This window comes from Camelus bactrianus, chromosome 29 (genome assembly GCF_048773025.1).
Source record: "Camelus bactrianus isolate YW-2024 breed Bactrian camel chromosome 29, ASM4877302v1, whole genome shotgun sequence".
Taxonomy (NCBI): Eukaryota; Metazoa; Chordata; class Mammalia; order Artiodactyla; family Camelidae; genus Camelus; species Camelus bactrianus.
Window position 1 is genome coordinate 7,119,579 of NC_133567.1, and position 12,331 is coordinate 7,131,909.

At 46.1% G+C, this 12,331-nt stretch overlaps 1 protein-coding gene across 5 annotated transcripts in view; it reads left to right on the forward strand.

Moving 5' to 3' along the window:
* The window catches only part of CHD7 (chromodomain helicase DNA binding protein 7), a 171,539-nt gene extending 160,715 nt beyond the window's left edge, over nt 1–10,824 (forward strand). For 4 of the 5 annotated variants that reach the window (XM_074354990.1, XM_074354992.1, XM_074354994.1 and 1 more), the window contains 6 exons: nt 1,920–2,147; nt 2,378–2,821; nt 5,768–5,989; nt 7,045–7,185; nt 7,390–7,494; nt 8,787–10,824. In XM_074354990.1, the coding sequence (XP_074211091.1) occupies nt 1,920–2,147; nt 2,378–2,821; nt 5,768–5,989; nt 7,045–7,185; nt 7,390–7,494; nt 8,787–9,728 (2,082 nt within the window). In that variant the 3' untranslated portion in view covers nt 9,729–10,824. The remainder of the gene's footprint in view (nt 1–1,919; nt 2,148–2,377; nt 2,822–5,767; nt 5,990–7,044; nt 7,186–7,389; nt 7,495–8,786) is intronic. The other variant, XM_074354993.1, reaches the window with a different exon arrangement.
* Nucleotides 10,825–12,331: the final 1,507 nt, after the last annotated feature.

A 12,331-nucleotide genomic window follows, 5' to 3' on the forward strand; every position in this document is an offset into this window, starting at 1 on the left:
AAGTAAGAAAAAAGAACTGTTTGTATGGCTCTTGGTTCTTTAAGGGTTTTTAGGTTAGCTGCCTAGGATAGTCTATGGATTATTGTTTCACAAGACTCACCTATTGGCAAAATAAAGTGTGTGCATCTTTTTTAAAGAATTGTTTTACTGTGGTTAAAAACAAACATAACATGAAATTAACAACCTTAACTGTTTTTTTAAGTGTGTTGTTTGGTACTGTTAAGTGTGTTCACATTTCTGTGAAAGAGATCTCCAGGGCTTTTTTTTATCTTGCAGGGTAGAAACTCTGTACCCATTAAACAACTCCCCTCCCCCGAGCCCCTCGGCAACTGCTCTTCTACTCTCTGCGTCTGTGAATGTGACTGCTTTAGCTTAGATGCCTCCTATACGTGAAATCATATAGTGTTTGTGACTGGCTTATTGCACTTAGTGTAGTGTCCTCAAGATTCATCCCTGTGCAAGCATGTGACAGGATTTCATTCCTTTTTAAGGCTGAGTAATGTTCCATTGTATGTATAGACTACATTTTCTTTATCCGTCCATCCATCATTGAGACATCTGGGGTCCTTCTACCTCTTGGTTTGTTACAGTGATGCTTGTCAACATGAATGTACTAATATCTCTTTGAGATCCCCTTCCAGTACTTTTGGACACATACCCGGAAGTGGGATTGTTGGATCCTATGGTAGTTCTATTTTTAATTTTTTTGAGGCAACTCTGTACTGTTTTTCATAGTGCAACAATGCGCAAGGGGCAAGGTATGGACTTTTAAAAGTGTGTGTGTGTGTGTGTGTGTGTGTGTGTGTGTTTAATCCCGAAGCAGAACTTTCTGATTTAAGACAACTTCATATGTTTGGAAATCTGTACTCTTCTAAACTGGGGAGAGGGTGGGCTGTTGACCCATTTGCCCAAATGTATTATGAGATAATTCCAAATGTAGTTATCTATAACCAAAAGCAAAGTGGAAATTACTTTTTTGGCTAACTAGCATAATTTCATAATAAATCCCTATATAATTGGGGTCTGTTTTTCAGGGTGGGGAAATAATCATCCTAATCAGCATAACAGGGCTGTCTGGTTTAAAATAAATAACACACAAAAGGCTTCAGTCATCTCATCCCCAGGCTAGTCTTCCATAGTGTTAGTTGGGAAAGAAAGAATGTGAAATTTTTAACTGGAGACTGTACTATTAAAGACATTTTTTCCCCTTTATATGCTCCCTTATTTCCCTCGTTTTGCTGATTTTCCTTATTGAGTTTAGAAGGGAGCTTCCCAGATCAGCCAAGAGGTCTGTAGTAGCAGGCACTTTTAATCTATGGAAACTGGGTCTAAGAGCTGTAATTAGACATTTTTAACGTACACGCTTCAATGAAACTTGAAGTGATAATAGGTGGGGAATGCAAATTGACACTCATTAGGTGTTCCTAGGTTGGTGCCCATTCGTAATGCTGAACTTTATTAATAGTGACGCTAATGATGTCCCACTTCCTGGGACAGGCTGTGGTCCAGCCCGCGGACCGCAGCACCAGAGCGTCGAGAAGCTGAACGCAGGCTTCCATTGTTACCTACTGACGTTCGCCAACAATCTTCAGCCTGAATAGCAGCTCCTTGTTAAATACAGGGACGTTTTAGAGGTAGTGGTTATGTAATGTTCTCTCATTTGTGTGATTCGGTGTTCACAGTTGAAAAACACTGAGTTTTCTGTATTGCAGCCCCGGTAGGACCTCACACCAGAGTGAAGCACTTCTAGAGGGTGTTGTTCACCTCCTGGCTTGTTTGCTTCGTGTTTACTTTTGCTTTTTGTCTGTGGGTCAACTTTTAAACCTTCTCTGCTCTCCAGGATCTTGGTGGATAGATTTATCTCGTAATTTTCACCAGGTCTTTGTTACAGTTTCGTGTGACTTTTCTTCTCCCTCCAGGACCGAGTAATGATAAACCGATTAGACAACATCTGTGAAGCAGTGTTGAAAGGCAAATGGCCGGTAAATAGGCGCCAGATGTTTGATTTCCAGGGCCTCATCCCTGGTTACACGCCCCCCGCCGCCGACAGTCCCCTGCAGAAGCGGAGCCTGGCGGAGCTCTCCGTGGTCGGCCAGGCCAGCATCAGCGGCAGCGAGGACCTCACCACTTCCCCTCAGTTGTCCAAGGTCAGTGAGAGCCATTTGCTTTTGCAGCTTAAAGATAAGCTCTCTTAACTCGGCTTGGAAGCTTGTGTTGGCTGGTCCTCCTTAGAAACAAGGCCGCTGTCTCTGTCTCCTTGGCCCCATTCAGCATTCACAGGCATTTCGTTCCTTACGCCTCTTGTTCGTGGTTCCAGAAGGCAGTCCATGTAGCCGCAGTGGTTTGGGCTCACTGTGTTGTTGGGATTTTTCAACAGGACGATGCCCTCAACCTCTCCGTCCCTCGCCAGCGGAGGAGGAGGAGGAGAAAAATCGAAATCGAGGCTGAAAGAGCTGCCAAGCGGCGAAACCTCATGGAGATGGTTGCCCAGCTGCGCGAGTCTCAGGTGGTCTCGGAGAACGGACAAGAGAAAGTCGTGGATTTATCAAAGGCCTCGAGAGAGGCGACAAGTTCTACCTCAAATTTTTCATCTCTTACTTCAAAGTTTATCTTGCCTAACGTCTCGACACCGGTGTCTGATGCCTTTAAGACTCAAATGGAGCTGCTCCAGGCAGGTCTGTCCCGCACACCCACGAGGCATCTGCTGAACGGCTCCCTCGTGGACGGAGAGCCTCCCATGAAGAGGAGGCGGGGACGGAGGAAAAACGTGGAGGGCCTCGATCTGCTGTTTATGAGCCACAAACGGACGTCATTGAGTGCAGTAAGTTGAGGGGCTCGCCCCACGGTGCACCCGGGCCGGGCCCGCTCCCCTCGGGGCCGTGGCATGGAGGCTGTGTTGAGCACTGATACAGATCACTCAGCCTGAACCACGTGTGACTGGAGGATTTACTCTTCCCGAGATTCTGATGTATTGATTGCTCTCGGAAGACTAGCCCCAAACAAAATCCTGTCCTCCTGAGCCTGTAACTGTTATCGCTGAGTCCTTGAGGTGGAAAAAGCTTCTGCTCTTAAAAGTATCGATGTGTTTTGGGCCTGGCATTTATTAAATTAGTCTACGTGTTCAGTTTCAGACTTAAGATTTGTGTTCCTATACAAAGCTAGTGATTGCAAATTCTCCTGCCTCTGTAAATATTTTCAAAAATCTCAACTGAATAGAGATCTGTGCTAGGTTAGGTTTTAAGGAAGTGTATGTGCCAGTGGATTTTGACGTTTTCATCTTCAGTTCAAAGGCAGTGAGTGTGGTGTAATCAAAATAACTCTCTTCCCTGATCTGCTCCAACCACTCACCTAAAAGTGTGCCACCCAACTTGTGGTGAGGGTTTTACTCCACAGAACCTGGTTATACACAGTCCCTTTTTAAGGTGCTAAAATTGATATAAGATATCTGAAGCCGATGATTTGAAAGCTGAATCAGTGCAGTGATGCCAGAGCTGGTGCCTGAGGAGGAGCTGGGATGCTGGCGGAGGTGGAGGGTGGGGGTGGGGGTTCCCCTGAGCAGTGGGACATAGTTTGGGAAACACCGAGGGGAGATACTTGTTTCGATATGTTTTTCCTTATTCCATCTCCATTATTACTTGCCCCCCTTTTATTTCTTGAATTTAGAGGAAGCTTAATGACTTAAAAGGGGAGGGAAGGTATGATCAAGTTAGAGTCTAGAAATGACAAAGTAGCCTTCACTGAAACTGGTCCCTGGGAAGGTCTGAGCAAAACAGAACCCAGCATGATGCACCAGTCATGATAATGGTCATTGTTGTTGATCATATAATTATTTTTAGAATCTTATAAAAATACACCCATGATAGATCAGCTGTGACCAATTGTTCCGTAAGTTAAAACGCCATTTCTAGGTGGGTGGTCCCAAAAGTTGTATTGCCAGTGGTGCCGCCCTGCTGGGACCCACTGTAACACTTTGATAAGTTTTGTTCACTGAAAATCCTTTCTCTGTAAACCAGCAGACTGGGGAGTTTCTGCAGCTCACACATGTTCATTTACTGTCATCTTTCAGTTTGAATCTTGGCACACCTTGTCTGCGGACCCAGTCAGGAGTTAATAGTCACTGTGACCAAGTGCTGTTTCCTATTGTTACTATATACCCTGTGTGAAACTTAAGGCTGATTTTATTCATTCATATATTTCAATCTGTCCTAAGAATTTATTAGTATTTTTTTCCCTAAAGTCCATATTTAGCAACCTGGCTCAAACCTACTCGATGTTAGAGAAAAAAATTTCATTTAATTCATTTAATATTATTTTTGACTCTTAATGGTTGGAATTTGGGGATCCCTCATTCAGTATCATAGAGGGTTATGAGCCTGCACATGAAACACAAGGAGAATGCTGACTGGTCTATAGAAACTGAGTAGTGAAGAGGCACAAAGTCCAGCATGGTTACTTGTACAGAATAGGACAAATCCCAAAACCTTGTGTTGTATCAGCACTCAACCGGAGACCACTGTGCTGGCGTGAAAAGTCCGGGCACAGCCATCCACGTTGGCAGCCTTGTGAGAGCCGGCCCTGCCCTGTGCTGGGCTTGACAGGTGCTTGCACCAGCGAGCTCAGTGTTTAAGATGAGTGACACATAAATAACAACATATTAGAGTTGCGAGACATGCCTCGGGTATTTTGTGAACCCAAAGGAAGAAAGGGGATGGAGGGAGGAGGACATGGGGATAAACAGAGGAAGAAGTTTCCCTAAACTTTGAAGGTGGTGTAGGAGTGAGTCATTTGAAAAGAGGGGGCCAGAAGAGCATGTGCAAAGGGACTGAGGTCAGAGAGAGCCTATCATGTCTGGTGAACCAAATGTTATTGGCCAGGGAGTTTAGTGAGGAGGCAGCTTCCGCAGAGATGAGCTTGGTGACAAGGGTGGGCTGCACATCACCGAGGGCTTGATTGCTGCTGAAGAACTTGGATTTTATCCTGAAGGTGATGGGGATCCAATTATCAAAATAGCTTAAATAAGGGAGTGATGAGACATCATTTTTGAACTAGGAAGGGTACATCTTGGCGAACTGCCTCCAGTCTAGCAGAGTGGAGGGTGGATTAAGGAAGGGTGGAACTAGAATCAGGAGTATTGCAGGGAGTTGGGTGTCAGTCATGGAGACATAAACCAAAGGGGGAGCAGTAAGAATGGATGAACGGGCCACAGGAAAGATGTCTGCGGGTTGAAAGAACAGAGTTTGAGTTTCAGGACCAGTGGCTGGGCGATGGGAGAGTCTAGGCTGCAGTCAGAGTTGATCTCTCAGTGTTGCCACACAGCCTAACATGAAATACTGTACTACCAACAAAATTGTGCTGACCACAGAGTGCCAAAAAGCTACATATAAACTGGCTTTTGGAACATTCTTTAATTGCAGTTTCTTTAAGGAGGCTCTCCAGGACCCCCAAGAGAGATTGAAGGACTCCCTTTCCCGCACGTCGAGCTCAGACTCCACTGCCTGTGTTGTGTTCCTAGGAACTCGCTTAAGACCCCAGACGGGGGGCACTGATGGAGTGTGAATTTTCTACCTCTGCTAACTGCAGTGTGAAGCACAATAGAAGTTCCAGCTTCCAATTTAATAGCTGTTCCCAAACTGACGTGGTTTCAAGTAGCCTTTCACCCTTTTTGATCAGAGACCCATCATGCTAGGCTAGCACTTCCTTGGGGGCCGAAGTCGTCAGACTCTCTCTCCTCACGTTGAGAATTGAGACCATTGTCAACTTTCTGCAGGAGGAGACTGAGGTGACCAAAGCTTTTGAAGAAGATATAGAGACCCCACCTACAAGAAACATTCCTTCTCCTGGACAGCTGGACCCAGACACGCGGATCCCTGTTATAAATCTCGAAGATGGGACTAGGCTGGTGGGGGAGGATGCTCCGAAAAACAAGGATTTAGTTGAATGGCTGAAGCTGCATCCCACTTACACTGTTGATATGCCAAGTTATGTACCAGTGAGTATCACAGAGCTCAGAGCTGGGAGCATTCTTGCTCGGTTAGTCCATTTTCCTTCTCCTCCACGGTGTAGAAATCCCTCCGGCCCCTCTGCCTTTCGCTTGACTGTTTCGTCATAATGAATGTTTCCCCCTTTTTGTCACTGTATATTCTACGTTAGAGAAACTAGCTCCAGGTCCGTCCTACGTGAAGAGCAGCCTTGTAGTTATTTGAAGACACCTAGTATGCATTTCTTTACTTTTTCCTTCTCTCACCAAATAGGTGTGATTTCTTCTGCTGTTCTTCACATGGCATGGTTTCTGGGTGGCCTCACTGTTGGGAACACTCCTGGACGCGCTCTAATTGGTCTCTGGACCAGGTCCGCCTAGTACAAAATATTAGGAAGCTGTTACTGCAGCCATTTGACCAGCTCATGCAGGCCAACCAAGACTTTATTAGCTTCTTTCTTAAGCCTGGTATTAAATGTTAGACAGGATCTCTAGATGATCTGTTACTTAAACTGTTTGCTAGCTAACCATGCAAATTTTTTATGTCCTATACTTGTGTGATTGAATTTTTAAAAACTTCAGTTGTAAAGGTTAACATTTTATTTTGTTGACTTCCTGCCACTCAGAACTCGCTCTTTAGCAAAGATTTTTCTTTCATCCCTTGGGTTAGTTCCCCTTATGTACAGTTCGTGTTGTAGATATGATATCATCTCTGTAGCCATGCAAGTCACTGAGTAGAGATTAGCAAAGGTACTAGAAAAAGTTTCCTTTTAAAATACCACGACTTGGTTAAACATTTGAAGAAAAGACTTTATGCAAGGTTATTGAGAGACAAAAGGAAAATCACTGTCTCAGCTCCCATGTCTGTTCCTTAAGTCCAAAAAAAAGAACAGTTTTTCCTTGCAAAGAAAAGTATGGCTTCTAATAATAAAATGATTCTTGAAACTTTCATAGTAATTGAAAATGGCCTGACTGTTCTGTTTGTCATTTATGTAGGAAATATAGAAGTACTAACTACAATTTTACTAAATATGTTTTGTGTTTTCTTTTGTTTTTTTGTTTTTTAGAAGAACGCGGATATGCTGTTTTCCTCATTTCAGAAACCGAAACAGAAACGGCATAGATGTCGAAACCCTAATAAATTGGATATAAACACTTTGACAGGAGAAGAAAGGGTGCCTGTTGTCAATAAACGCAATGGGAAGAAGGTAAACACTGGGGAAGGGAAGTGATCTCTGTGTGACTCCTTCTCCCAGAAACAACTGTTTTATCCTGACATCTTTCATAGAGAAAGAGAATCATGTTTCTCCCAGAATATGTGTTCACGACATGTGTATGTATGTGTGTATGTATACAGATGGGGAGGGGAAAGGGAAGAATTTCCAAATCACTTTTCAAATGCCTCTCCCCAGATGGGTGGAGCTATGGCACCTCCGATGAAGGATCTACCCCGGTGGCTGGAGGAAAACCCCGAGTTTGCAGTTGCCCCGGACTGGACGGATATAGTCAAGCAGTCTGTAAGTACAGACTCTGCCTTTCTGTGCAGGGAGGTCTCTATATGAAACTGTTCTCCTGAATTTTTCTTTATTTTCTGTTGACCTTTAATTTTTCCATTATAACTTACTGGTTTAAAAGTGTTGACATAATACATCCTTTTCTTATATCACTAATACATCATCACTCCTTGTATCAATACAAATCCAAAGTGGGTGAATTTGACAGCCCTGATGTAAAAGGACTGCGTGGAAATACACATCCACAGTCCTAGCGGCAGGCTCACTCCAGGAGGGAAGGCCTCCCGTAAACCTGGTTAACAGCCCATCTGTGGAATGGAGTTTAGGGTAATTGAGATCCTCAAAATTAACTGTGATTTCCGATTTTAAAATAAGCAACTGAGAAGTACAACAGTTCTGCCAAAAAATTTATTTCGCTATTTCTTTTTAAAATGAATTTGTTAATGATGTCCTGATTCCTTTTATCTGTTTAAGGTATACAGTAAAAACGCTTACTTTTCTTTCAGTGTCCAGCTCTACCAGCCTTAAGACAGGTATATTTTCTTGAATTGCCACCACCATAATCAGAAAGCAGACAGCTCCATCACCCCCCAAACACCGTGTATTGTTCCCTTTCCCTGCCTCTAGCCCAGGGCAACCACTCTCAAATCTGTTCTCCATCTCTAGAGTTTTATCTTTTTGAGGATGTCATAGAAACAGAAGCATAAATAATAGAACCTTTACGAACCTCCTTCCTCACTCACACCGCGGTTCAGCCGAGTGGTTGCATGTGTCGGAAGTTTCATTGCTGGGCTGCCCTCCCGATCCTGGACGTGCTCCCAGGTTTGGTCACCTGGTCCCTGTGGAAGGCCGTCTCTGCTGTTTCCGGATTTTGACAGTTACGAGTAGAGCTGCTGTAAACATTCGTGTACAGCTTTTGGTGTGAACATACGCTTTTGTTTTTTGGAGGGGGGAGGGGATAACTAAATGTCATCTTAATTGAATTTTCTCTATTTTCCAACTTCCTTCTGATGTGTTTTTTCTCGAGTTAGGATGCAGATAACTTGACTCACCTCACTGATAGAGTAGCCTTTAAGATTTTTCCTGCAATTCAGCATAACCCTGCGAGCTCCGTAAGGCTCAACAGTAGAACTTCTGCTTTCATACGCTTTATCCTTGAGCTCCTAGAACTAGCGGGACTTGCTCGTGTGTCCAGGGTCAGACCGTCAGTGCTGAGTGCATCACAAAGGCCCGCGTGGAAATGACGGCTCCTTGAGAACGCTGACAGCCCCTGCGTGCCTCTGCTTTTCCTGCAGGGATTCGTTCCGGAGTCGATGTTCGACCGGCTGCTCACCGGGCCGGTGGTGCGGGGCGAGGGCGCCAGCAGACGAGGACGGAGGCCCAAGAGTGAAATCGCGCGGGCGGCGGCGGCGGCGGCGGCCGTGGCCTCCACGTCGGGGCTCAGCCCCCTGCTGGTGAACAGCCTGTTCGCGGGCATGGACCTGGCGGGACTGCAGAACCTTCAGAACCTCCAGTCTCTCCAGCTGGCCGGGCTCATGGGTTTCCCTCCGGGACTGGCCACGGCGGCCGCGGCCGGGGGCGACGCCAAGAGCCCGGCGGCCGTGCTGCCGCTGATGCTGCCGGGCGTGGCCGGCCTGCCCAACGTCTTCGGGCTCGGCGGGCTGCTCAACAGCCCGCTGTCCGCCGCGGCCGGGAGCGCCGCCGCCGCCGCCGCCGCCGCCGCCGCGGCCGCCCCGGGGCCCGGAGAGCCCGAGGACGGCGCCGCCAGGGCGGAGGAGAAGGGCCCGGAGGCCGAGCCGGAGAGCAAGGACTCGGAGAAAAGCACAGACGCCGCCGCGGCCCCCGACGCGGCCAACGGGTCCGTCGGTGCTGCTACCGCCCCGGCCGGCCTGGCCTCCAACCCGCTGGCCTTCAACCCCTTCCTGCTGTCCACCGTGGCCCCGGGCCTCTTCTACCCGTCCATGTTTCTACCTCCGGGCCTGGGAGGGTTGACGCTGCCCGGCTTCCCCGCGCTGGCGGGGCTGCAGAACGCCGTGGGCGCCGGCGAGGAGAAGGCTCCCGACAAGGCCGAGGGCGCCGCCTTCCCGGAGGAGGAGAACCTGGAAGGCAGCGACGCGGAGGAGAGCCTGGACAAGACGGCGGAGTCCTCCGTCTTGGAAGACGAAATAGCACAGGGTGAAGAGCTCGACTCGCTCGACGGGGGGGAAGACGTAGAAAACAATGAACAGGACGAGTAACCAGTCCCAGTCCCAGTTCAAGTGTTTGAAACTTTTGACAAGTGGTAGTCCTACTGTTTACACTCACAGTTAATGTTCATACCTAGTTTTATAAGCTGTTCTGTAACATAGTGTAGCAAAAAAAAAAAAAGGAAAAAAAAATTCCAAGTCATGTTATACAGGTGTGTCAAAAGGTATCTTGGTCATTAAGTATTGTGCAGTGCATTATTTATTATCCCTAGGAGAGATGAAATTTGAGAGGTGATCATGTCTTTTTAAGGAAACTTACATAATGCTCTGCTTTTTTTCCCCTCCTTTTCTTTCCTTTTTCTTCTGGTACCATTGGTATTATAATAAAGAGCAATTTGTAACCGAGGGGCACTAGTGGAAGGAAGTGCTGCTCAAAGGAAGTATGAAGTTATATATTTAATTTTTTAATTTTAATTTTTTTTTTTTTTTTTTTTGCTGTGAAGGTCAAGATGAAATTTACCACACATATCATACTTGCTCATTTGTTTCCCTTTTTGACTGTATGGGGGTTCCCACACTTGCACCCACACACATCCATACACTCTGACAATCTCCACGTTAGTGTGAACGTCTCTGTCCTGAGGCGCAGCAATAATAAGGCAGCTGTTGAATGTGAAGGGTCCCTTTGGAAATTAACCTACTGGGAGGGTTCTCGCCAGACAGAACTACAGTTCCATTGTCTTGTGGTCTTGTAATGCACTGGTATAAACAAAATAAATAGATGAATAAATAAAGAGTGAGAGAAGAGAGAATCAGGTACCTTTTTTAAATTAAAGGACTTTGTTACTTTAGCCACAAAGCTAAAACAGCATTACCTCAGCTCTAAACTAGCCTTGAAGTTTACAGACATGACTTTGTAAATGTATTGTTTTTCTTTGTTGTGATGTCCCTCTATTTTTTTTCTTTGAAAACTGCTATCATGTAAGATAAAATGTAAATTGCTGCCAACTGTAGTAATGATGCTTTTAATAAAAGTGACCCATGATATGCAGAGATGTAATTATAGAATGTAGTACAGTAGGGGCACTGGTGTTCACTCTATTTTTTTGTATTCGCAATAGATGCAAATACAGCATTCTGGCCTTTGTACGGTTTCTTGATACCTCCTCTTATACCAGATTAGCTGTTAGTCATACGGTAAACTGATTGTCTTCAGACCAGGCAGGAAGAAAAACCTTAAATTGCCTTTACATAATTCCACTCCAGATCTCTCAACAGAACCACATGCAAAAACCTCCCATTACTCCCTCAAAAGAGCAGCAGAGACTGAGGATAAAGTGTGCGCAGCGTCTGATAGTGTACACTGAGGAACAAAAGGGCGCAAGAAAAATGAGGCTTTAATAGGCACAGTATCTAGGTCATTTAGCCTTGGCTAATGGGGAGAAAAACACCATGAAGCGGTGTCAGCACAGGCACTCTGGTACCCTGAGGACCAGGGCTCCGCGCCGGGGACGTAGAGGCAGACCCACCCTTAATTCAGAGGAACCCCTTTGAGCAAGTGCAGGCGCGCACACGCATGCGCACGCACACGTACTCGCGCATGCGCCGCACAGGCTTGGGAGCTCCTGATTCGCGCGCCCACTTCATGACCTTTGATTCCTGAGGTAAACCAGAACTTGAGACCTACTGCTTTCTCCTTTTTCTGTCCCCTGACCAAACTGAGAGCTCTAGTTCCATGCTGTTAAAAAGGAGAGAAGCGGTCGCTGTTGGTCTGTGTGCTCTTGTGTAGTCTCCCTCCTCGCCCTCCCCCACGACCCGCACGGCCCGTCCCCCGCCCAGTGGGTCACCAGACGGTCACCAGACCGTCCCAATTCCTTTTCAGCAAGGAGGTTCGGTTAATTCCTATCCCAAGGTGAAAGTATACCCATGATTCTGGAGGAGGAGCAGCGTGAAGCCTCCACCTTCGAGACCCCGCGGTCGCTTTTATCCGTCATCCTTACCCTTCTCTCTTGGAAGTTACCACCTGGGTACGTGCAGGCGGGGGGAGTGCGTTTAAGAGAATAGCTTCTGGAATCGAATTCTTCAAACGTGGGAAATGAGACTAAATCTGCACAAAGTAGGGAGAATTTAAATATTTAACTGAAAGAATTTTTTTTAAGCCTTAAAATTGGACTTTAGGTGGGTTAGAATATGTTTCCCAAAATGAGCCTTAAAGGTCGTTTTCTGAAATTCTTTATAGCCTTGGAAGTTTTCCTATGACCTTGTCTCAGCAGAGCACATGATGTGACTCTGCACCTGTTAAAAGAAAATGCTAAGAGCAATGATGATCTCCGAAGCAGAGCCATCAACTGCTTGCGGCCAGAAGGAACGCCGAGCTGGTAGGTAGGTCAGCAGCCGGCTCTGAGTCATGTGGGGTTTATCTGTTAAGGTGGCTTTAAAGTCATTCAGATCTCCATGTTGGAAAATGACTTTTTTTCCCCCTAGTGGAGTTAATTCTTAATATTACATCTTGACTTTGCCTAAGTAAGAAATATTTCGAATTCAGCCTGATACTTCGTAACTTGTGTTCATTGCGTGCTTAGTATAAATTAAGCGCTAAGGCGCTAAGTGCTTCCCATGGCTTCGCTGCATCACCATCACTTCTCTGTGAGGGA